Source organism: Malaclemys terrapin, chromosome 22 (assembly GCF_027887155.1).
Source record: "Malaclemys terrapin pileata isolate rMalTer1 chromosome 22, rMalTer1.hap1, whole genome shotgun sequence".
NCBI lineage: Eukaryota > Metazoa > Chordata > Testudines > Emydidae > Malaclemys > Malaclemys terrapin.
Window position 1 is genome coordinate 12,371,408 of NC_071526.1, and position 23,298 is coordinate 12,394,705.

General features: G+C 54.3%; 1 protein-coding gene across 4 annotated transcripts; it reads right to left on the reverse strand.

Moving 5' to 3' along the window:
• Positions 1-464: 464 nt before the first annotated feature.
• MFSD2A (MFSD2 lysolipid transporter A, lysophospholipid) lies at positions 465-23,189 on the reverse strand. Of its 4 annotated transcripts, XM_054011658.1 has the most exons (14): positions 23,007-23,189; positions 20,209-20,334; positions 18,341-18,465; positions 10,999-11,122; positions 10,129-10,207; positions 9,151-9,323; positions 8,460-8,550; positions 6,748-6,869; positions 5,858-5,941; positions 4,478-4,561; positions 3,843-3,955; positions 3,285-3,428; positions 2,295-2,471; positions 465-1,206 (listed from the first exon to the last, which is right to left on the reverse strand). In XM_054011658.1, the coding sequence occupies exons 1-14, from the start codon at positions 23,094-23,096 to the stop codon at positions 1,155-1,157; spliced, it is 1,584 nt and encodes a 527-aa protein (XP_053867633.1). In that variant the 5' UTR covers positions 23,097-23,189; the 3' UTR covers positions 465-1,154. The 4 variants fall into 4 exon arrangements, with proteins under 4 accessions (XP_053867633.1, XP_053867636.1, XP_053867634.1 ...); XM_054011661.1 differs by lacking the exons at positions 18,341-18,465; positions 20,209-20,334 and having other exon boundaries at positions 23,007-23,052; XM_054011659.1 differs by lacking the exons at positions 18,341-18,465; positions 20,209-20,334; positions 23,007-23,189 and adding an exon at positions 16,507-16,800.
• Between the last annotated feature and the right edge of the window lie 109 nt (positions 23,190-23,298).

Sequence of the window (23,298 nt, forward strand, 5' to 3'; positions counted from 1 at the left end):
TTCATCTCCCACCCGCCCAATTGGTTTTTAGAGGAAAAGAACAGGAGCTTTGTTGGGTTCTTCCAGTGTGGGTGTTGAGCAGAGAGGAGGGAAAGGGTTAAGTGTATGTACAGCACATTCAAAGTGCCAGGGATTAAGGCATTCCAGTGCCTCCGGTCTGTGAGAGAAGTCAGTCCTACAGGGTGACTAGAGGAGAGGAACTCAGGTCTGTGGAATCGGGAATCTAAAGGACTCTAGTTCTGCCAGGAGGGAACTGGGAATTCATCCAGTTCACTGACATTTCTGCCCTGGAATCTGCCTTCCATCTAGACAGGAAGGGTGCCAACATGCCCTGCATGGTAAAGCAGAGCTGGCACTCTCTGATTCTCAGCTACCTTGTGTCCTTGTAAGGACAATAGCCGGGGGGGCGGGGGGGGGGGAAGGAGAAGAGGGGAGAGAAAAAAAATCCATCACACCAATCCAGGTGACATTTCCCCACTTTTATGTAAATTAATATTAATAGTTCCAGTTTGGATTCCATACAGACATATACAAATAGGGAAAAATAATTTCTATTTACAAATCATTAAGTTATTTAATTAATTAGACTTTATAAAAAACCCAGCTCTTTCTACATTAGTGTCCTTATTTTACAGATCGTACAGGTGAGTTAATCTTCATCTCATTCACATTAACAGTGTAATGTACACTACCAGCACCACATGGGTCCACGAGTGATCCAGAGACAATACTGCAAGGATCTGTGCCATATTCAGTGCCTGCAGTACCAGGCAAATCAGTGTGTGAGAGGCAGAGAGTACGCACAAGTCTCCTGTGTGTTACGAGCAATAGCTTCCTGGCTCAGGCTGCTGTGCTCTGCAGACAGCGCTGCGCGGGCCAGGCTGGTGTAGTGTTTGTTCGTTAAGAGGCACATTAGTGCAGTACTGAATAGATCCCGTGTAACGTACACTACCGGCACTCTATGGATCCCATGGATGGCCCGAGACCATTGCCCGCAGATCCCATGTAACATTCACCACAGATGCTCCACAAAGCCCCGCGTAGCACGTCACCAGCATCTCCAGGAGTTCTGGGTAACGTGGTTACTCGGCAGCGACCCCGTCCAGTCCCTGAAGACTCCCAGTGTGTAAACAGTAGATGGAGGTGAGCCGGGGTCACACGATGCTGGCGAGTTCCGTGGAGTCCGAGTCGCTGCTGTTTTCCTCCCTGGGAAGGGAAGGATTGGTGGGCATCAGACAGGAATGGCCCCCTTCCCGCCAGCTGGTATCCCCATGCAGAGAGCGCTCTGGGCTCGAAAGCGAAGGCCAGTGAACCAGAGGGGGTTAGCGAGGGATAGTTACAGGGAAGGGAGCCCTCCTCTTAGCTGCAGGATGGGAACAATGGGGCCATTCGCTGCCAATGTCTCCGGGCTCTGGAGTCAACGCCACCAGGGCAGAGAGGACTGTACGTTCCCCTCTCCAGCCCCGACTACCAGCAGGGTGACAGAAGAGCCATTTCTGCTAGGTGGACACCTTTCCCTCCACTAGGAACCGGATGGAGGCCTGACCCCCTTGTAACAGAGGCCACCGAATGGTTGTGAAATGCTCAACAGCTTTCTCAGCACGGTTCTGGAGCAGATTGAAATAGAGGCCTTCTAGGGAAAGGCTTCGTTTCCCAGGCCCAGCCGTAACGCCAACGTTTATTTTTTTTTTTACTTCTCGCAGGCTCCACCAAGTCAGTAAACGCGGCCCTGAGCTGGGTCTGGGGGAAGCAGCAGAGACCGCCCGCTCCCGCAGCGGAAAGCCAGGCGGCAGCACAGCCGCAGCCACGGGAACAGGCAATGCACAGCGCTCCACGTGTATTTATATTCATTGCAGTACTTTACCATCCCACAGCAACGTGCCAGAGGCAGCGCCGCGGCTGGGGGAGTCCTGCTCCACCTCTAGCAATACCCCTGGCATCTTATGACGGAGCAGCCTTAAGATGCTACCTGCTGGGTGATGCCACTGAGCAGCACGGCAGGGTCTCTCTCAGCCACCCGTCAAAGGGCAGGCGGTGCATTAGGGCTGCAGGAGGCTAGCTGGAAGTGCAGATCCTCATGGGAGAGATTGTCAGCCTCCTACGGGCTGAAGGACTAGCCACCTTCCTCAGCCTCCCAGTGACCTGCAAAGCCAGGGCAGGTTCTCCCAGCACTAGAGCTGGTAGGGCACTAGTGAGAACCGTTGCCCTTCCCCATCACTCTCTTCTGGAACTTGCCCAACCCAATGAGTGCAGTCCTTCCCCTGCAGCACAGAGAGGGCCGTGCCAGCCCTTACCTTAAATCCTGCAGGGCCTTCTTGTTTTCCCTCCGCCTGTCCTCGTCGATGGGGTACAGCTTGAATAGGAGCAGGCCTAGCAGGATCAACCCCACCGGGGCTGCCGATACCAGCATCTTCAGCGTGAATTTCACCTCCTCGGGCTGGGAGCAGCCCCGGGTCTTATAGCCTGCAAAGCTAAGAACAGGAACTGTCAAGCAAGGGAAATGCATGAGGCTATTACCAACCTCCTCTCTCCACACCAGCTCAGTCCTAGCTCTCCAGAGGTACCTCTCAGGGGAAGAACGGCCATGAGATAGATCAGGATTCCCAGGGAATTACTGCTGAGCCAGCGTTCGCTGCTTTAGCATCACATCAACCCTCCTCCATCTAGCAAGGAGCATCTCCTCCTCCAACCCCAAAGCCAACAGCCACCATGATCTAGAAGCTCACAGCTATGCGGTCTGTTCCATCCCCCCTGATGGAGCAATGGAGGAAAGCCAGCCCAGTGAGGAGGGTATCAGCCTGGAGCCTCCTTGCTCCACCACAGACATCCTGTGTGACTTTGAGCAAGTCACTTAGCCTGTCTGTGCTTCAGGTCCTCGTCGGTAAGAGAGGGACAGTAGCACTGCCCTGCTTCATGGGGGTGTTGGGAGAAGAAATCAGTCAAAGGCCGGGACGTGCTCTGGCCAAGGGGCTAGCACAGCAAGAGGTAGCACCTCAATTCACTACCACAGAGAAAGGCCAGTTCTTAAGATTTCTCCTTTTAGTGCTTATTCACTGCAAACTTGGAATGAGCCTCCCTCCTAGGACAAAAGCTGCAGGGGAGATGCACCTGGAGCTGCCTTCAGTGCCAGCCTCTGGACATCTAATCCCAATTCCCTTCATGGTTTTGTAGCTAAAAATGGAGAAGCTCCAGACTGCAGGGTCTGAGAGAAGCCTTCCTTCTCTGTCCCAGCTCTCCTAACAAGCCCCCCCTGCCTCCAGGCTTGGTGTGCTGACAGGACTCACTCTAAGCTGAGTGTGGAGATCCCCAGAGACACCCCGGAGGCGAACTTGGTGAAGAAGACGTAAAAGGAGAAGAAAATAGCTTCATGGCCACGGGAGTCTGGGTGCTGGAGGTTGAAGTCGTCTATGACATCTGGCAGCATGGACCTGAGACAAGAGAGGAGAGTGTGTGAGCCTCAGACAGAGGCTAATGAAACCCTCAAGTCTTCAGTGGAGCCCACACTTCCCCTTCCAAAGCAGAGACATGGAAGGTCCCCACCCCCAAATTACAGACTTCCAATTTCTTCCCCTCCAATAACAGTACAGAGGGGCAGAGACTTGGGAAAGGGCCATAGATTGTGGGATCACCTTCATACTGAAAAGGCCCACAATGCCCTTCATACTGACAGGAGAAGGCTCAAGACCTCAGGAATCGCCTCATCCTGGATCCGACCCCCAGCACTAGAGACATCAGCCCAGACGTCACCGCTGTGCATCAGTGGGTGTCTACCAGCCTAGCAGCGATAGAAAACGCAGGATCGTAGTTCTGTGGTTGCCTGAGCCTGGAGGCCTCACACTCACCATGGCAAGAGGAAGGCAGCAGCGACACTGATCCCAGCTGCAATGGCCACAACGTAGGTGACGATCATGTTACTCTCCAGAACGACAACCATGATGAGGAAGGGGATGGCAGACTGCGGAGCCAGGAAAGAACAGAGGTGTCACCTCACCCGCCGGGCAGCAGATAATCAAGATGGACCTGATGAGTCAATTGGCCTCCCCCATCTTCCCTCTCATGTGAGTTTCAGCACTTGGAGGTGCTGGCTGATAGGGTAGGATCTACCCACAGCATAGGCAGCAGTAACGCAACCTCTCTAATGCTGTCCCACCAACACCCTGCCCTGGAGGGCCCATGTCCCAGGCTCAGAGGATAATTCAGTCTCCATGGCCCAGTCTGTCCTTGGCCTCTCCACCGTGACTACCAAGAAGTGCCCTTTGTGACACCACTAAGAAGTAGAGAGAGGCCAGTGAATGAATGTCAGGTGATGGTGGTAACGTCTGATCACTCCTGACCCGATTTGGAACCGCTACCTAGAGGGGTGAGGTTTAGATCCCCTGCTTTGGTCTTTCCTCACCTCCACTTGCTAGGATTCCCTCCGAGGCACACAGCAACAAGCCACTCTCTGCCCCTCTGTGACCCCAGGAGATTTACTTACCGAGATCCCAACATACACAGCAGTTTTCTTCCCAAAGCGCATGAGGAACCATTGCCAGAGGGGGATAGACAAGGTGGCAGAGAGCTGCAAGAGAGAGAGGGGAAAAGACACATGACTCAGGCCAACCAGTCTCCATAGATGCTTTGTCCACCGGACACGTGTTAACCTCTAATGCAGCAGGAATGGAGATGGTTGGGATGTCAGCCTGAGCTCAGGCCTGGATGCAGGACAGATGAATTTGGACCCTCTTTTGCCTGTGGTTGGAGCCCCCTTGGGTGTTTCACTCATCCACACAAGGCCCTAGCCACAAGACCATCCTGGCTCTAAAGGACCTTCTCGAAGCCCACCTAGACTCGCACCAGTGCCTTTACAGAAGCCGTCTTGCAAAGCCCGTTGGCTCGTCCTCAGAGGGCAAGCGTTGGAAGAGAGTCTATTCTGGACCAGGTCTGATGAACGTTTGTGACGACTTTGCCAGGCTGCTCTGAAGCAAGACGGCCCCTCCCTTGCAGGGAGCCAGTCTAGAATAGAAGAGACCCAACGGGCTGCAGCCAGACACATGACCAACATCCTGGTCTTCGCCGGGCCAGGGAGGTGCATTCGGCTATGGGATTGGTCTCTTGCTTCCATTGCTTTCGAGCCCTTGCATTTCCTTAGAACCAGGGGTGGGTTTTCTTTCTTTCACTGCCTTTCTGGCAGGGCAAAATGTTTCACGCCACAATGCTTCCCTGGCCCCCTCCCCCACTCTTTCTCCATCTAGCAACGTGCAAAGGGTTCCCAGACAATCCGCTCTGTTCCCTCTATTCAGTGCTTCCCTGCAATCACCACTCAGGGCTCCTTTTTCCCCCCCTCATGGAAAGAATTAAAAAAAATGGCAGGGTTTAGACAAAGGGCCTGCGCGGCTTTTATTCTCCCCTTTTTCATGGTCCGCTTCAAATGCGGACAAAGGACTCGCTGTTCTTGCCAACTGGCTGTGTCTTTCCAGGAGCCACGTTAAGTAACTCGTTACCCCTCCCCCCACTCCTGAGGCAACCTCCAGTCACCTTCCCCCACATGCCAGGCTCTTCCAGCCCTGATCTCCCCTCACCTAGGGCTCCCCATCTCTGCTTTAGGCTCTTAGACCACTACAGTCAAGTCCCCACCCTCACCAACCAGTGGGCTCCTGAGTATAGAAAGGAGGAGACCGCCAGGTGAAGGGGACAGCGATTATTATTATTCATCATGTTTATTACTGTATTGTCTAGGGACCCAGGGAGATCAGGGCCCCATTGTGCTCAGTGCTGTACAGACAGTCTCACTACCTCCAAGAGCTGACAGTCTGCCTAGCCCAGGCAGGCCGGGTCGGGGGAAGGGGTGCCACGTACTCGCACGCGCCAGACGTACCATGATGGCTAGGAGGATGTTCTGGAATTCGTTGCGGAATCCCAGGGTGTAGGTACAAAACAAGGCAAAGTTCCCTTCCAGCAGCTGGGGAAGGAAACAGACACGGGAGGTCAGCAGAGCAGAACGGAACAGGGAGATTCCCCCTTCCAGGGGGAAAATGCACTGAACAGTCGCCCACGGAGAAACGGGATTCCCTGCAGCCCCCAGACCCACCCCACAGGGAAAACGCCAAAGTGGTCTAGCTGGACCCAGTACACAGACATGCTCGGGGCTGTACGAACGCAGCCCGCTGCTGTAGGCAGGCCTTGAGTGTATTGTAGCGAGAGGGAAATCCAACCACCCCTTCCAAGGGGACTCAGCAAACAGGTCTAAGATTCCAACACCCTTTGCCCTCAACAAATCAGCTCAGGAATTCCCTCTCTGGGCAGGGATTGTCCGACACATCCCTAAACACGACCCAGGCCACCAGAGTGGCAGGGTCAAAGAAGGGCTAACAGGCCTAGGTCACAGGAGGACAGGTACCGGCACTCGCATCGTGCTGGGAAGGGGACGGATAGCTATGGCAGAAGGGTGCTGGAGACAGGAGGAAGATGGAATACGTCAGCCCCCTGAGCAGAGGGAAAGAGTGAGCAGGCACAATCCACATTTACCAGCAGCATGAAGAGAAGCACATATTTCACCTCTGATCAGGGCGGACGGCCCACCTCGGCTGCTGCAGGGGATGCCACAGGCCTTGATGTTATCCGTCTCTGTCCAGATTTCTGGTATTTCCCCCACCCCTGCCGCCACTCTCCTACAGGTCCATCTGACAGTCCTCAGCCAGTTATGCATTTCCTCCCACCTCCGGGTGGGCTCTAAGCCACACTGTCCCTCCCCAGGCAATTCCTCACCATGAAGGCGAGCGAGGTGAAGAGGAAGCCAGCAATCAGCTTGATGTAGGCACCGTGTTTCATCACCAGCTTCAGCCCCCGGAAGAAAGAGATGGGCTCATCCGACTGGAGCTCAGAGGCATCTAGGGAGCAGAGCAGGATCAGCAGGTGATTAGAGACCTTTCTAAAGGCACCCTGGCATAACAGGCCCCAGTGCTATAACAGACAGGGGGCCCATTACTGCAGTACACTGGTATGAAAAAGGCACCCCTGAGACTCAGTATTAGCCAGCCTCGGCACCTCCACTGACCCCCGTAACAGCCATCTTCCCAAGTACGGCAAGACATCCCATCCTCACCACTCCTGTGAGGCAAGTTCCCATTTTAGAGATAGGGAAACTGAGGCACAGACCAGTTAAGTGATTCACCCAAGGCTACACTGCAAGTCAGTGGCAGAGCTGGGACTAAAATTCTAAAGTCCCTGGCACCCAGATCTCTGCTCCCGTTTGTCCCATGATCAGCAGAGCACTGCTCCAGTGCAGGTGTCCTGTTAAGGGTGGGGAGAGCGGGACGAAACCCAGCTGGGCTCAGAAATAAATCCCACTCCGCATTGTTATCGCAGCTATGGAATAGCCCGAGTCCAGCCAGCATATTGGAGGCTAGACATTGTCAGCCAAAGCCAGGCAGCAAAACACTGACCCGGGTAAATACTGGGCAGGAAGACAAGTTCTCCCAGATGGTTTCCTGCAGTAACAGGGTCTCCTTGAAATTCTCCAGTGAGCCGTGCCATCTTGCCACTGACACAGTCTTTCCATGGAGGTTTACACACAAGAACGGGTGTCTGAAACTGTTTTTCCCCCCCACCCCCACTCCATATCCATCCTGGTTTACAATAACCTGGACTCCCACTTGCCCTAGTTTTGGCAGATAACCAGGTGTCAACAGCACCAGCCAGGAAGAGAGGTGTGGGAGGGGCAAGTACTTCAACTCCCAGGGAGAGTTGGGCTCCAGGCATCGAACCCATCAAGCCCTGGAGAGGATCCTTTGCATTCGCACCGTACACCCCTCCCCAGCCTACGCCCTTGAATGGAACCCTACCCCCTCCAGGGCTTCAGCTGTGTAACAAGTGCCCTGGTCTCTGCTCTTCATACTGGCACATGTTGGTTTAGCGCAGGACGGGCAGCGTTCCCGGTTCGTGCAGAGCTGAACTTCCCAGATCCGAACTAACTGCTTAAGAGCAGGGTTGGGAGCCAGCGTGCGGTGTGTTCAGTTAGCATAGCAGGGAGAGTGCCTGCCAGGGGAGGGGCTGTTTGAAGAACGTGCCTTCTAAACACAGCTCAGGTTTGAATGGCCTGGATGACTTCAGCCCAGAGGCACTTGGCTCACAAAGGGGCCCATTTAAAGAGATCAGCATAAAACATTGTCCTGTGCTCCTGGCCGGCTGCTTAAAGCCAGAGTATGACCCTGGGTGCAGCTTCGCCTGAAGCAGGTGAGGACAGCTTTTAATAGGAATTCCCATCTCCTGCAATTTCCCCTTCCGTGTTTGTTCCCCGCTTTCTGCCCATACGATTAGGGGAAAGACGCGTGGCTAAGGAACCACTGTTCTAACCCCTCTGGAAGAGGCGAGATGACCCACGTACAGGGTCCAGCCTGGTCTGTTGCTTGGAAAGCCCTTCTGGACTCTGGACATTGCAAATGCCAACGTAAGGGCCTTCCTCCACCTCCCACACTCACCTCGCTTCTCCCGCACGCCCAGAAACAGGACGATGGCACAGAGTATGTAGATCCCACCAATGACTCCCGCTGCAATCATGTAGGCGTTTCTCTGGGCAAGACAGATGCAGATCCAGTTAGCGAGGCTGCTCCGCCAGGCCCCTTCTACCAGCCGCTCTTGGGGAGCTCTAGACAATGGCGCAGTCAGCGTCACGCGTGCGCCAGCAGAACTGGACGGAGCTCTCGCTACAGACTGGGGTGGGGCAGAGTCTATGCTGTGCTATGGGGCTGCATAAAAAGCTCCCTGCTCCACCCCCCGATAATGCCAGGGGAACCTGAACAACGGACTTCCCTCTCTGCAGCCAGTTCTCACCATAAACGAAGGGACCATGCACCCCACAGGCACCTGGATTTGCGTCTGCAACTGAATCCAGTTCCGATGAGCCACGAGGCTCTACTGTATTTTAGCTCCATACCTGTTGCATGGAGATAGGTACCCCAAGTTCCTAAGGTACTCCTAAATTCCTTAGTTACACAGCAGCTAGTGGGGCCCAGTCTCAGCCTGTAGGGATTTCTCTGGAGGCAGGGCGAAGTGACTCAGCACATGATTGTCACATGCTTTCCTGCCTGAGGCAGCGCGGGAGAGGCTGCAATGAAAGAGGAGAGTCCCTGAGCAGAGTGAGGATGAGCGGCCAGGGTGCCACAGACCTACCGTGTCCGTGAGGGAGCCGGCATCACGGGTAATGTTCACCTCCTCCATGGCCACCGAGGAGTTAGTGACGCCAAAGAGGCGGGAGTCCTGAATGCACGGCGTGTCCACCTGGCCCACGATCTGCCCCTGGATGGCTGTACCCAGCACGGTGCCCAGCACCTCCACCGTCATACCTGAACAGAGGAGCCAGGCGGGTCATTACTGCGTCAACGCCTTGGCCCAATAGAGTGAGGAGAGCGGCTGCGAACACCTGCTCCTCCAGAGGCAAACCTCCAGAACGTGTAGACATCCAGAACATTAAAGCCATCAAGTGACACACCGTGCCCACCCAGCCAGAGACGAGAGCAGTCGCTTCTCCAGATCTCCAAGCCTATGGGAGGAAGGTATCCCCACGGAGGGAAAACAGGCACAGAGAGGTGACGGGATTTGCCCCAGGTCACACAGCAGCTCAGCGTCAAGGCTGGGAACAGAACCCAAGAGCTCCAGATTCCCAGTCTCCTGCTCTAACCACTGTGCTCTCCAGCGGACAAACTATCAGCGGGCAGAGTCCCGTCCAGACAGACTCCTGCCACAAGGCAGGTCAGATGTGGACATTAAACCGAGGGTCCCTTTAGTCGAAGAAGTGGGATCTGAGAGAGCTGCAATGCAGAGAGGTGCAGGGAGCTTTGGAAGACTTTCAGAACAGGATCCTCATTGCCAACGTGTACATGTGCAAACACGCTTGGACACATGGCTGTACACTTGCAGATGATCTTTCACACATCCTGCAGGAGCAGCAAGGGACATCTCCCACACACACACACACACACACACGCCTGCACATGTAGTGGACAGGGTATGGAACGGAGAAACCTGCTGCCTCCCAGCGACCAGCAGCCAAACCCCGGGAGCATATACACTCCTGCGGCTGCACCCAAGCCGTGGGAGGGGGAAAGCACTGACACTGCAATTGTAAAGGGAGATGGGAAGGGCTCTTACGATAGGCGGTAGCGGAATCCCGTTCGCTCTGCTCCCTGCTGATGAACATCGTGAGCGCTGAATAGGGAACATGGAAACACTGCAACGAGAAACAGGGCGGATGGGAAGAGAGAAAAAGTTAACCCTTTGTTCACAAACATTCATGGAGGTCAAGGGAATTCATGCTACAGACCCCAATGAGACCCTGACAGCAGGCCATAGGTTGAGTGGGTTGGAAGATTCTTTTGCGGGAAGGAAATTCCATCCAGGTACAGACTATATAGAAGAGTAAATGGGAATCCTCGCTTCCCTCCGTAATGCTCCACCCCAGCCAGGACTGGCCTTGGAGGGGTCCCCCAAACTGCTGGAGGGAGGAGGAGATGAGCTATGACTTGTCTTGCCTCTCCAGTCCCCACGGCAGATCAGCCAACAGGCTGGCCCCATGGCCAGAGGCACGTCTGTGAGTTGTAGATAGGGTGACCAGATAAGAGGAAGAAAAATATCAGGACACTGGGGAGCGTGTGTGCATTGGTGCGGGGGTGGGGGGAGAGAACCCCGACGAGTGCTGCCGGTGGAGCAAAATATCGGGACAAATTGCGTTCCGACCGATCTCTGGTTGGAACAAACACCGAAAAATCAGGATGGGCCCGATTTTATCGGGACGTCTGGTCACCCTAGTTGTAGAATCGGTGGTGGGAAACCCAGATGACTCTGGCGGTCTAAGGACAGCCCTTACGGATGCTCTCACTCCTTTCAGGGTGGCTTGTGCCAACCCTGCCATTGTGGCACCACTCCTCGGCTCCATCGGGCAGGTGAGAAAAGGTTGCCTTCTTCCTCCCCCCCCCCCCCCCCAAAAAGGAGCCCAGTTGTGCACATGGAGGGTGGACTCACCGTCACAAGGGTCTGGAACATGCAGTAGAAGAGAAGATACCACATCACTTGGCCACTCGAGAGGTCTGGCACAAACCATATCAGGAAGTAGGAGATCACAGCGAATGGAGTGGAGAAGATGATCCTTTGGGGGAACGAGAGAAAAAACCATCAGCATGAACAGTGACAAGCACCCACCCTCACAGCAGCTGGGCTGATACAAAGGCCTTGCTCCTCAAGCTGCAGGACATGAGCCAACCCAAGAAGCAGTTCCAGCCCTTGGGAAAAATATTGTGCAACTGGGCGCATTACATCCGGGAGTTTGCTTTGACGTACCCTGCATGGACCACCATTGGAGACAAGATGGTCTAGTAGTTGGACCACTGGTCCATTTCCTGGGGGTAGGTACTTAGAAATGCAGAAGATAGGCCCATAAGAATTTCTGTCCCTAATCAAAGAGGAGCAACTTTTCAGGCACAGTGGGACATGGGCACATCTAACAGGGTCCTCCAGCCTGACTCATCATGTTCTCTGATGCTTTCCTCCTGCCTCCACTTAACTACCCCAAGTTAACCCGAAGCCAGAGACTGCTGAATGCCACATCACATGAGCCCTGTGGGAGGATGCTGGTCCCATGATGCCCTAATATTGTACTGTGGCTGAGGATCCAACCTCCCAGGCAGATTCCCCTTCCTGACTGCTGGCTCACGACTCTATGTGCAATTAGGCACCTGTCACGAATTTCAAAGGGATCTGGGCACCTAAACCCCTTAGCTTGGTCTTAAATCTTTCCCCTGGCTTGCTCGAAACTGTGCTGTACTCCTGATCTCAGCCCCCATGGCCCTCTCCACAAAGGGGCTATTTAAAACACCACAAAGTACAGAACATTCAAGATGGGGAGAGAGAAGAGAGCCAAGAGATAAAGACCTGACAGAGGTTTGCGGAGAAAGGCTTTGATCTCAGAGACCAAATCCCCTGCCTGGAGCAGGGTGGGGCTGCTGGGCGAACAAGCCGAGGGGATGTCAGGTCAATGGTTTGTCTATTTGGAGGAGGTGAAATGATGCAGGGGCTGGAACGGGGTGAGGGATGGGGCACAGCAAGGAGCCGAGAACCCATCTGCTCCCACAGAACACGTTTAAATGATTTAAGTTGTCAGCTCTCTGGGACTATCACCTCCTTTTGTAGACCACAACGGGGCCCTGCTCTAGATGCTACCATTACAAAACAGCACATGCAGCTGGGAGACTGTTTCCCAGCAGAGGCAGATCAGTGTCCGAGAGCCCCTGAAACTCCTTGGGACCTGGATCCTGCCCTACCCATCCTGCCTGTACAAGATGAAGGGACAGGGCACCATCTCCATTCTTAGTTTCTCCTTCTGTCCCTGGCTCTCATCCAAGTCGACCAGTGCTCTGCACAGGACGAGATGCAAGAGCTTGTTCGGCAGCCTTCTCTCCCTTCTTGGCTAAGCAGCCCGCAGAAGCCAGGGTGAAGGAACCAGTTCGGGCAGCAAACCCTCCCTCCACATCCTAGCCACCCGGAGGCTGAGCAGCAAGCAGCCTGGCTTGTCTTAGCAGGGCAGAGCTGCAAGGATTCCGGAGTATTTTACACACGCCAATCAAGCCTGCAGCATGAGGGAGGGCGGGATAAGGCCCATTTCCCCAAGCAGAGACAGACATTGGTTAGCAAAGGAAGAGTTCATCTTCAGACCCCAGAGACTAGCTGGCTTTCCCTTGATCCTGTCCGGAGTGGGGAGAGAGGGGAGGTGGAAGTGGACTGGAAAGCAGGAAGCCTGTGTCTGGCTCCGGGAGCGACTCCCTAACAGGACCCGCCAGCAGAGCTCCAGGGAGCTGGTTCGCTCACCACTAGCCAGAACAAGAGACGGGAGCTGGTTTTAGAGCCCAAATCCTCCCCTCTACCCTGCAGTCAGCTTAGCAGCCTGGCACTACCTGGGGATACTGCAGCAGCTCGGAGGCTGGGTGTGGCCCATCAGCCCCAACACAAACCTGTATCCTTGTCGCTCGACTGAGTCACACACATTGCTGTCGCTGGGACCAAGTGCTTGGGGAGCGTCCAGCCTTTACAAAGGGGCGAATGTTAACTGGCGACTAAGTAAATGGAGGTAAAAATCCCTCCAGCGTAAACCTACCCAGAGAGAGCAAAGGAGATTCCCCACATCCGGAGAAGGGCAAGGGTGGGAGGGTCCTCCCACTTCACAATCACGCAAAGGGAGTGATTTGTCCCCCACCCATACGTCCCCTCCATTGCAGGGACTAACAGACAGCTCCCAGGGGCCCGCTGGAGTTCAGGCTCTAACAGAAATAAGGCCTTTCCAGTTTCCATTCCGTATCACCGTATCCCAGACGGGAGTGGGAAGGGGCGGGGGGAGGCTGGTTCAGAGGGACGACATCCCTGTGACAGCACCACCAGCAAGAACCCACAAGGCGAGAGACAAGCAGAATCCCCTGGGAATTTGGTACCTTGATGCATCCCATTTTTTCTGGGAAGGTCTGAATGGCCCCCCCAATAATGTGGGTGGGGGGGAGAGGGAAGAAAGAGAAGCAGTTTTTTCTTTGGAGTAAAGCGACCCCCGCCCCGAATGCTGCAGCTAGGGCTAGATCAGTCCCATGGGGAAATGGAGCCGAACACTCAGGCTGAGGGAAGGCCTAGAAGCCCCCATCAGACTCATTGTCCCACTGGACTAGGTTTTGCAATCCCTGACTCGTGGCGTTTACAATCCCAGAGGCGTTGGAGAGAGGATCCGGATTTATTGTTTCCTGTGGTACGGAGAGGAGAACGGGTCTCTTTCCTTTCTGGATTGACATGGCAAGACAGGGAGTTCAATTTAAACTCCCAGGGTGCGAGACACTGTATCTAAGCACACCGACAGCAGCCACATAGGGAGAGAGGGGGAAATACATGACCCGACATTCACATTTTTCCCTGCATCGGTCATTTCCACGGGGCGGGGAGCAGGCGAGAGGGACGACGAGGCCAGGAAGCAGTGGAAAGCACAGAGCCCGGCAGCCACTCCTCTCCCATCGCGTCTCGCGCACGTTGAGTCATTCAGAATCTCCATAAACTTTTACGCAGATCCGAAGCTCCAGGAGCGAGCACATTCCCAGGCCTGCTGCGGAGGGGGCACCCGAGCAGTACAGAAGGTTACAAACGAGGGTCCATTTTGGATGCCTGCTGGGCAGACTCCCCCCACCCCACTACTTGGACATCTGGGATTAGAGCCATGTGCGTGGCCTGCGTAGCGAAGGAATCAGTAGATCAGCTCACCCTGCCTCCCACCCCGTAGCCACCACTCATGCTGCAGCTTCCAGCCAGGAGACTGACTCGTAGTAACCCCTGAGCAGGACTGTGGCAATTAGCTCCACTATGCTATGCCACACACCCTGCCTCCCCATTGGCCAAGTCGGGATGGCATGTTCCTCTGAAAGCGGCACCCCCGCCCTTAATCTTTAACTGTTTCCTCTGCTGGAGCAGAATCCTTTCCCTAGCCGCAGTCTGCGGATAGGACACAGGCTCTTGAGTTATCTGCAACGGAGGTTTGCAACAGGGCCTCTTAAATAAAGGGGGTGCTGAGAGCCCCAAATTCCCCCAGAAGAAGCAAGAGCAGGGCACTTAGATCAGAGGGAGCACATTGCTGGCTGGCACAGCTGTTAGGGTGACTTCAGTGAACAGAGAAGGAAATCCACGTGGGATGAATTTGGGGGCACGGGGGAGCATATGGGGAATCCAAGTTTAAGAGACCAAAATTATAACAAGAGGGCACCAGAGAGGGACATTTTATTTTGGTAAGTGAACTATCAAGCCATTGTATAGCTTACAATTTTATCCTGGGTCCCGGGGACACATGCACCGCCCCGCGTCACCACACGCAGCAGAATTACAGCCAGATGTACCCACCAAGTGGACCTTATTCCACAGCTTAAAAGGGTACAGCTGGGGGTAATATTTAGAATAGTTACCAATAAATTCCTTGGTAGATCTGCCTTGTTTATGAAGCAGGTTATAAGAGGATGTTGACGGGTGATCAGGGCTCATTCAAAGCAAGTTATACAAACGAACCGGGCAGAGATCTCAGGGCGATACAGATGAAAAATTAAGTATCATTCCTATTTTACAGATAGGGAAACTGAGATCCACAGTGATCGAGGGCCCCACCCTTGCCCATGCACAGGGAGTCCCGTTTAAGTCAGTGGGACGGTCTATAGTTCTAGCTATTAAGGTCACCAAAGGTGGCACAGTCGGGCAGCCAGCTACTTGCCCAATGACACAGAGCAAACACGCGTCAAAGCCATGAATAGAAGCCACCATGCTCAACTAGTAGACATGCTGCTCTCCTACCTTAGCAATGAGGCAGGATTCCAAGGTCTAAGGCCCAGTATAATTTGAAAGGTGCAAGCATTGTTCAGTGGAATGTGACTATTAAGTCCCCTGTGACCCTTCTCCCCAACCCCAGCCTTAAAGGCATGAGACTGTAGCACACCAGAGGACTCCAAGTATTTCTAGATGTTCAAATATAGAGCAATTAAAGAACAGCGCTCTGCTAGCTCTGCCTTGGAACCCACCCAGACAGCTGCTGCTCCTTGCTCACAGCCATTCCTCCAATTCCTAAGACCTCACAACATGCGCAGTGGGGAGGGAAACTATTTTTGGTCTATGTGTGAAGCCTGGTTTAGATCAATAAAAACAGGACAGCACGTTTTTCATTAGAACCCCAGGGAGCAGAGGGATGCAACTGCCGCCTGTGGGGGAAAGGACCAGTCCCGCTAATTTCCACCTCCTCATCTCCTCCTCCCACCCCCCTTCTCTACTTGACATTTCAGCAATGCTGCCAGGTGCTAGATCGACTGCCCTGGAGACGGATGTTAGCTCTTTAGCCACAGGGCAGATGCACACTGCATGGCTAATGTGCCTCCATGCTCACCCGGAGAGGCAGCAGGTGGAGATCAAGCCCCCGGACACTGTCCTAATTTCTCTGCCGACCCGTAGTGCTGTTTTCTGTGAGCAGATACCTGCCTGCATGAAATCAGGTTGGCACCGGCTCATTCAATGGAGACCAATGAGTCACGGTTTTCAGTTGCTAGCACCCTGCAGCTGACTAGAACCCGGGCTCCTGGAGGGGGAAGGTGCTGCATCCCCTCACCATGCTCTCAGTGCTCTGAACCATCTAGCTCTGTCCACTCCACACCCTGCTTCTCTTGGACGTGTCCTGTCCGTGCACGTGCCTAGAGTCCCGCTCGCCAAAGTGGGAGGGCGGAGAAGCGCAAAGCGAGAACATCTAGCAAGGAAAGAGCACACGTATTGCCACTGCCAACTCAGGCCCCGTCTCCAGTTACTTTCTCCCCTGCAGAATCAGCTGTAAATCACGTGGCTTTCCACAACCCACTGACCCTGGCTGCAGAAGTAACAGGTGCATCAGAAACAGCTTTGGCTGCACACCCCCCTCCCATACATACCACCCCCTCCTGAATGGCCGGGATGGACAATACTGCTGCTCCGGAGACAGACAGCTCTCACCTTCCAACTGCTTCATTCCTAACATAGGGCAGATTTGCCAGGAAACCAGTCTGGATAAAAAGCCAAGCCCGACACCCTGCAACACGCGTATTTAGCAAAGCCCTGCGGCTCTGTCCCCCAGAGACAGTAGGGTCTAATGGGCAGCCCGTCGTGACAAGTAGAGGACCTGTTTCTGTTCTCAGTGGCATCGGTTTTACATCACCAGTTTTCATTGCCTTCAATGGCGTTACTCCTGATTTACACAGGTGAGAGGAGAATCAGGCCCAGTGCATGCTGGGCTAGGGGTGAGGTTGGTTGAACCGTCTTCGACTTCCGATTCAGACTCCTCCTCTCCCCCATCCTGCCAACTCAAACCAGCTCCGCAGAGAACAACAAAGTTCCACAGAAGAAAAGAGGATTCAAACCAGGCTACAGCTCTTGGAAATCCCACACCACTGTCAACACAGATTCAGTTCCTGCAATGGAGGCAGCCCTGGTGTCCACTGATCTCTAGCAGGGTTTTCAGATACACGCTAGCACAGCCGAACTGTCATGAGCAGCGGGAGGAACTTTGTACGTTTCCTTCCTGGGGACGCCTCCCCCGTCCCGCCAGGGCAGGTGGAGATAAAAGCAGCTGCCAGGGGGTGGGGCCAGCTACACCAACTTACACGTCTCACCAGCTGCAGAGTGTGTGTATATCAATACACAAGCCAGAGGAACCTTCCCCTCCTCCCACCCCAATGTGTCCCAGCACTGCAACAAAGGAACACACTGTGCCTGCCGCCTGACGAGTCACATGTCAATCTACAGAAACGTGGCCTCTCCCCCGCAGCCTACTTTACAAAGCTCTGTCTGCCCCCCAGCCCCTTGTCTCATTTCCCTCCCGTCCCCGGTGTTCATACAGCGCCTAGCGCAATGGAATCCCGGTCCACGACTGGCATCCCCTCTGGGCTCCACCACAATCCACAAATAATCAAGGGTCTGACTTATCAAGAGCCAGTTGAGTGCTCAGACGACCCCTTCCCAGGAGAGCTGGGTGGAGTGGCCACCTTTGTAACAAGGGATCGGGGGGAGGGGGGGGAGAAGGGAGAAAAAAGTCACCCTGAAGAGCCATCAAAGAACCCCCCACAGGAGCATGCCCACCACCAGAAGCTCATTCTCTTATCGCTCAGGGCCACAGAGCTCGGCACGGCTGCCAGACCTTGCCCCCAGCCCCACCCCAGGGAGCTCCATTCACTCAGCTGCACATGGGTCGATAACCACAGCAAGGCACCTCCAGCACAGGGGCTGAACCAGAGTCATTTCTGGGAGAGCGAGGCCCACGTAACGATCGATTGCCGGGTTCATGGATTCCCACACTACCAGGTTTCCCTCTCACCTATCTGGAGGCTGCGAAAGGCGGAAGGCCCAGATAATAGAGTTTCCCTCCTTGTCCCTAAGGCCTCTTCTCATCAGTCAGGCATCTTTCACAACTTAAGCCATCTACGGATTACTCAGCCTTTAGCGGATTGCCAAGCGTCTGTTCCATTCCCTTTGACGCACAGACTTGAGATCTATTCCCAGCTCGGACTCCCTGTGCGACTTCGGGTAAGTTTCTTCCCTTTTCCGCGCCTCTGGTTCCCCACATGTGACACGGGAAGAACATTAACCCTTCTTTGAGGCCTCCAAGTGGAGCGCAAGAGGCAAATGCAGGGTAGCCAATGCGAGCCTCTACGCTCTAGAAGGCCCCCAGGATCCTAAAGCCGACTGGAAGGGCCCTGCTGCCGTTGTGTCCGAGGGAACCCAAGCTAGTCCATGCTGAGCCCCAACCTCAGGCCATGACGCAAAATCCCCAGCGCCAACAAGCTTCCCTTACCAGGGCATCAGGCGTCCGAGGCGGCTCCAAGGGGTTTTACTGATGAAGAAACCCACCATGGGGTCGGTGATAGCATCCCATGCTCGACCCACAAAGAGGATGATGGAGGCATAGAAAGGGTCCAGCTGTTATAGAAAGAGAGGACAGAATTCACTTGGATAGCCTTGGAAAGGAGACAGAGACCCCACGACCCTGAGGCTGTCAAAGCCCCTTCCCCCGGCTGATTGCTTTCCCTGAAGATCTTAGCCTCCACCTTTAGCATTTGGGAATGGAACAGGTGCACATGGGCCCCTCCTCCACACATTTCCAGGGTGGCTCAGAGGCAAGGGGACTATCTGACCCCTCTCCCCCTCTTTGAGATGGCCACCCTAGGGGCTGGTAGAGGCAGCCTGCAGCTGGAAGTAGGATTTCAGTCCATCCCATCCTACCCATTCCACATTAAACTCTTGGCAATTTCATTGCAACAGACACCAACTAAACACCTCCAGTGTCCTGTGTCAGCTTAAGTCTGCCCCTGGGCCTGCCCACAATCCCATTTGGAGATAAGGATGTAGGAGAAGCCATCACCTTTCCATCCTAGCTACATCCAGAACGTGTCACAAACATGGCCAGCAACAACTTCCTTCCCAACCCACACCCTCCATCACATCAGTATATATAGCTCTCTGCAGATATCAATCCCAGCACCAGACCCTCCATCAGCACCAGAAGCAGAAGAGCGTCTAGGCCCAATAATACTCCTACTTTGCATGCGCATAACAGATGTCATTAGATCTTAAAACTCAGAGAGGAGGGTCAGTATTATCCCATTTTACAGATGGGGAAAATGGAGGCACAGAGTGGTGCACAAGGTCACACAGGACATTGGTGGCAAAGCTGGGAGTAAAAACCCCAGGAGACATTGCCCCCCAGTGCTAGCAACTGTGCACCCAGCTCTAAGCCCTCTGAAGAAATCGCTCCAATCTGATCCATGCTTCCTTTTTTCTGGAGGGGAATTTGCTAGCATTTTAGAAACGCAGAGCAGAATTTTCCGGCTTGAAGTCTGGCACCTAAATCCATATGTAGGCACCTGAATTTCAGGTCACTTTTTTCCCCCCAAGGGGGCTCAACTCTGTTTGCATTCAGTGAGAGTTCTGTACTCTGCAATGAATTCCCCCAACCAAGCTACTTCGGTGTGAAAACGAGAGGTCATGTGGCTCACTTTAGGCACCCGAGTTTGAAAAGCGCCTTTATTTTTTGACAGAAATCCTCCCTGCTAAAAGCCCATCTGAAAGGGACACAGCACTGACTGGTGGGGGAGCGGGGCTCATCTAAGACTTCTTTATGCAACACTGAAAGTTACTGTGTGGGAAAGCCCTTGGGGGGTTCCCTCCTTATGACTCACAGCTGCTGAACTCACCTATCACAAGAGCACCCTGGAATCAAATCCCCCCTCTCACCATCAGCTGCCTCCCAGCAGTCAGCTGATTAAGGCAATGGCAAGCCCCTATACCTGCAACCCTCAATGCTACACCTCCTAGGAAAGAAAGCACCTCGGCTAGAAGCCAGACAGCCTGGGGGCATCTCTCTAATCAGGCACCTGCTCTGTTTTATACATAGAGGGAACGTCAGTCTGCTGGGCAAGTAGAAAGATCCATCAGGGAACCTCTCCCTACCCCCCATCTCTCTCCAGCCAATGCTTCTGCTGACAGGAGACTATAAGCGTGCTAAGCCCCATGTCCCGAGATCAAGTCAGAGTAAAAAATAGCCCCGTAAGACGACTGGATCACAATGGATGTGTTTTGGATTAAGAGAATCTCATGATGGCATTCAGAGCCCCCAGGTATTACCCCGACGCTGGCTCCTCAGCGGCAGGCTGAAAGAGTTACCTGTGCGACATCCAGCAGGTAGATCTGCAAGAAAAATCCCAGGGCGCAGCCAGTGATCTGGTAGGGAGCGCCACCGACGGCATAGCACAGTTTGCTGCAGACCGATAGCTTCTCTTTACTTTCCTTCTGCAAAACGAATGAAAGACTGCAGCTGAGTCGGGCTGGCCCTAGACAGTCAGATCAACCACCTCAAGTGTAGGGAGCTTTCCCCTCCCTCAATCACTCCCCCACGTCCACCTGCAACCCAGGACCACAACAGAGCTTACAAACAGCCCTCCAGGCTCCGCTGCAGATGAGCTGCCCACAGGTCTCCGCTTCGCGGGTTAAGAAGGGAACAGCCCCTCACATTTCAGTTTGACAGTCGAGGACACGGTGAATGTGTGTCAACTTATCCAGGACAATATACAGCTCATCCAAACTCTGCTGGTTTAACTTCCAGTCCCCTGTTCTTATCACTAGACCTTACTGCCTTCCATGGTCAACGATCAGATTTCAACGGCCTGATTCAGTGGCTTTTAAGGCCCCGTTAGCACGGAATACAGACTGCTCAGATCCCCTGCTTAAATTCAGCCTGACAGGGCATCCACCCTACGGGGGTGGGTGTGGGTGTCTCTCTCTCTCTCTCTCTCTCAGAAGAGGGCAATCCAGAATCTACTCCAACTAGCCAGATCCCTCACTTTAAACAGAGGCCTTGGAATTCAAGGGAGAGTCAAGCAGCATCCAAATAATTTCTCCCACTACTCATACTCCAGAAGGCTGTACTGTATTTAAGTGCCTGTTTAAGTGAACATACAGGCTCAGCACCTCCAGATTTACAGCTAACAGGGGGCTGGGTTTGCCCATCACACAGAATAAGCCAGAGTGGTTTCCATTTGCTTCTCATGTCTGGTGGCATCTCTGAACCTACAATGATCCGCAAGCAAAAGGGACAGACGATGCGCGTGCAATTTGTCAGTCTCTCAATGAAAGCCTCAGAATCAGGAGAGTCACACCAGGGCACCTGCTCCCCACCCGGTCAGTTTGTGCAAAATGATGGGTCTTAACTAAGAGATGAGGGGTCCCCTGGGGAAGAGATGCAAACAAAGCAGAGAGCCACCAGGGCGGCTACGGACAGGTGTGCTGTCGAAAATTAATTCTGCAAACTGATACCATCACCAAATTAGAGCTACAGCTGCATCGAAACCTACAGAAAGGGCAGATAAAGTCCTGGGGAATTTGCGTTAAATTCAAACAGGGAGCTTTGCTGGCACATACCGAGTCCTCCCATGGGAAAGTGGCATTGCAAGGAGTGAAAGATGATGTATCAACAATTTTCCTGGGGATGAAGTTGCTAGTTCGCCACTTTACACAACACAAACACACCACACAGACTGTGGCAATACCCCTAGCAGTACAGTTGGGAGAGAATCATTATTATTCATTGTGTTACCAGACAGCTTATTATTGGACCAGGGCCTCATCGCGCCTGGTGCTGTATGAACACGGAACAAAACGTCCTGGCTTCCAATCCAAGCATAAGAGGAGGGACAACAGATGGAGACAGACACAGGGAATACAAGTGAACAATCAGACAATCCTGGGCAGCATGGGGTTGCCAATTGGATGCATTCCTAGAGACTCAAGGACAATTCTGGAGGGTTGGCACCCCAGCTAGGCAGTCCATTGTTCGCAGGGCTAAGCAGGCAAGGCTGGGATGGTGAATCACTATGTGGCCTTGGGCAAGTGCCTTAGTTTCCCCTTTTGTATCAAGGGGATGGTATTTACCTACTCCACAGGGGCGTTGCAAGGATTAATTAGATGATGTTTGCAGAGCTCTCGGCAGATAACAAGTGGTATATAAAGTGCTTAATGCTCGGCTTACCCGCTGTTAGGAGCAGGCCGGTATCACCAGCTCTGGCACACTTACCAGGCTGTGTAAGGGATCACCTCACACGTATTTATAAGGGGTCCATCAGACCATTCCCTGGTGCACCCAGAGGCTAAGTGATAACACCCCCCCCCACACACACACACACACAAACACTCCCCGCTCCGGGAGTTTGTCCAGAGACTGAAACTTAATGCAAACAAAGCCCGAGAGCTCGGGCCAACAGCGACCAGAGCCTCGAGCCCCAGCGCAGCCCCGATCCCGTCCCCAAGCCCAAAGGGGCTCTAAAGCCGGGCCGGGGCAGGTGTGTGAGCGGAGCGGGGCGGGGAAAGAGAGAAGATTCGTTTTCAAGCAGCTCTTTGAAGCCCCCCTCCCCACGAGGGGGTTTGGCTGGGCAAGTCTCAGATCGCCTTGTGCCTCCCCCAGGACCCCCGCCCGCCTCCAGCCAGGGGGGAACCGGCGGCGGAGGAAGGACGCGGCTCCTTTAAGAAAAGTTTGCCCTTGCTTCTGATGAATGAACTTGGGCTGGAGCCAGCGGCGCGCCCGATCCCCGCGCTCCAGCCAGCCGGGTGCGGCCAAGGGCGAGCGGGGCTTCCCTGCAGCCCGGACCCGCTGCGAGCGAGCGAGCAGCCGCTGGTTCCGACCCGGCGCTCCCAGCCCAGCCTATGGGGGGGTTACACACCAGTCCGTCTAGCCGCATCCTCCCGGCCCGCTTTCCCCCCCATGGCCGGCTCGGTGTCTCCCCCACTCCAGCTCGCGCCTGTCCCGGGGCTTTTCCTCCCCGAGAGGCAGTTTATACCCCCGCCCCCAATCAGCGCCCCCCACCATCAGCCTCAATCCCCTTCCCCTGGAGCCGCACCGCCCCCAGGGAACCTCTCCCTCCCGCGGCTCTCCCCCGACCACGCGTCCCAGCCCGGAGCGCTGCCCGCACCTTGGCATGCCGCAGCTCGTCCTGCTGCTGGAGGCTCGGCTGTAGCAGCCCGGTGGACGAAGCGCTTTCCGCCCCTCTGCCTTTGGCCATGGTGCCGCGAAAGTTACTGCGGAGGGTGCGAGGGAGCCAGCGAGCTTCCCAGAGTGGAGCGTGCAGGCCTGGGCGGAGCGGGAGCCAGGCAGCGGTGGGATGAATGAATGGGCCGTTTCTATGCTGGGTTGGTTGCATTTAATTTCTCTCTCTATCACCTCCCCTTTTCCAGAGACACACCCTCTGCCCGGCCTCCCTGGCC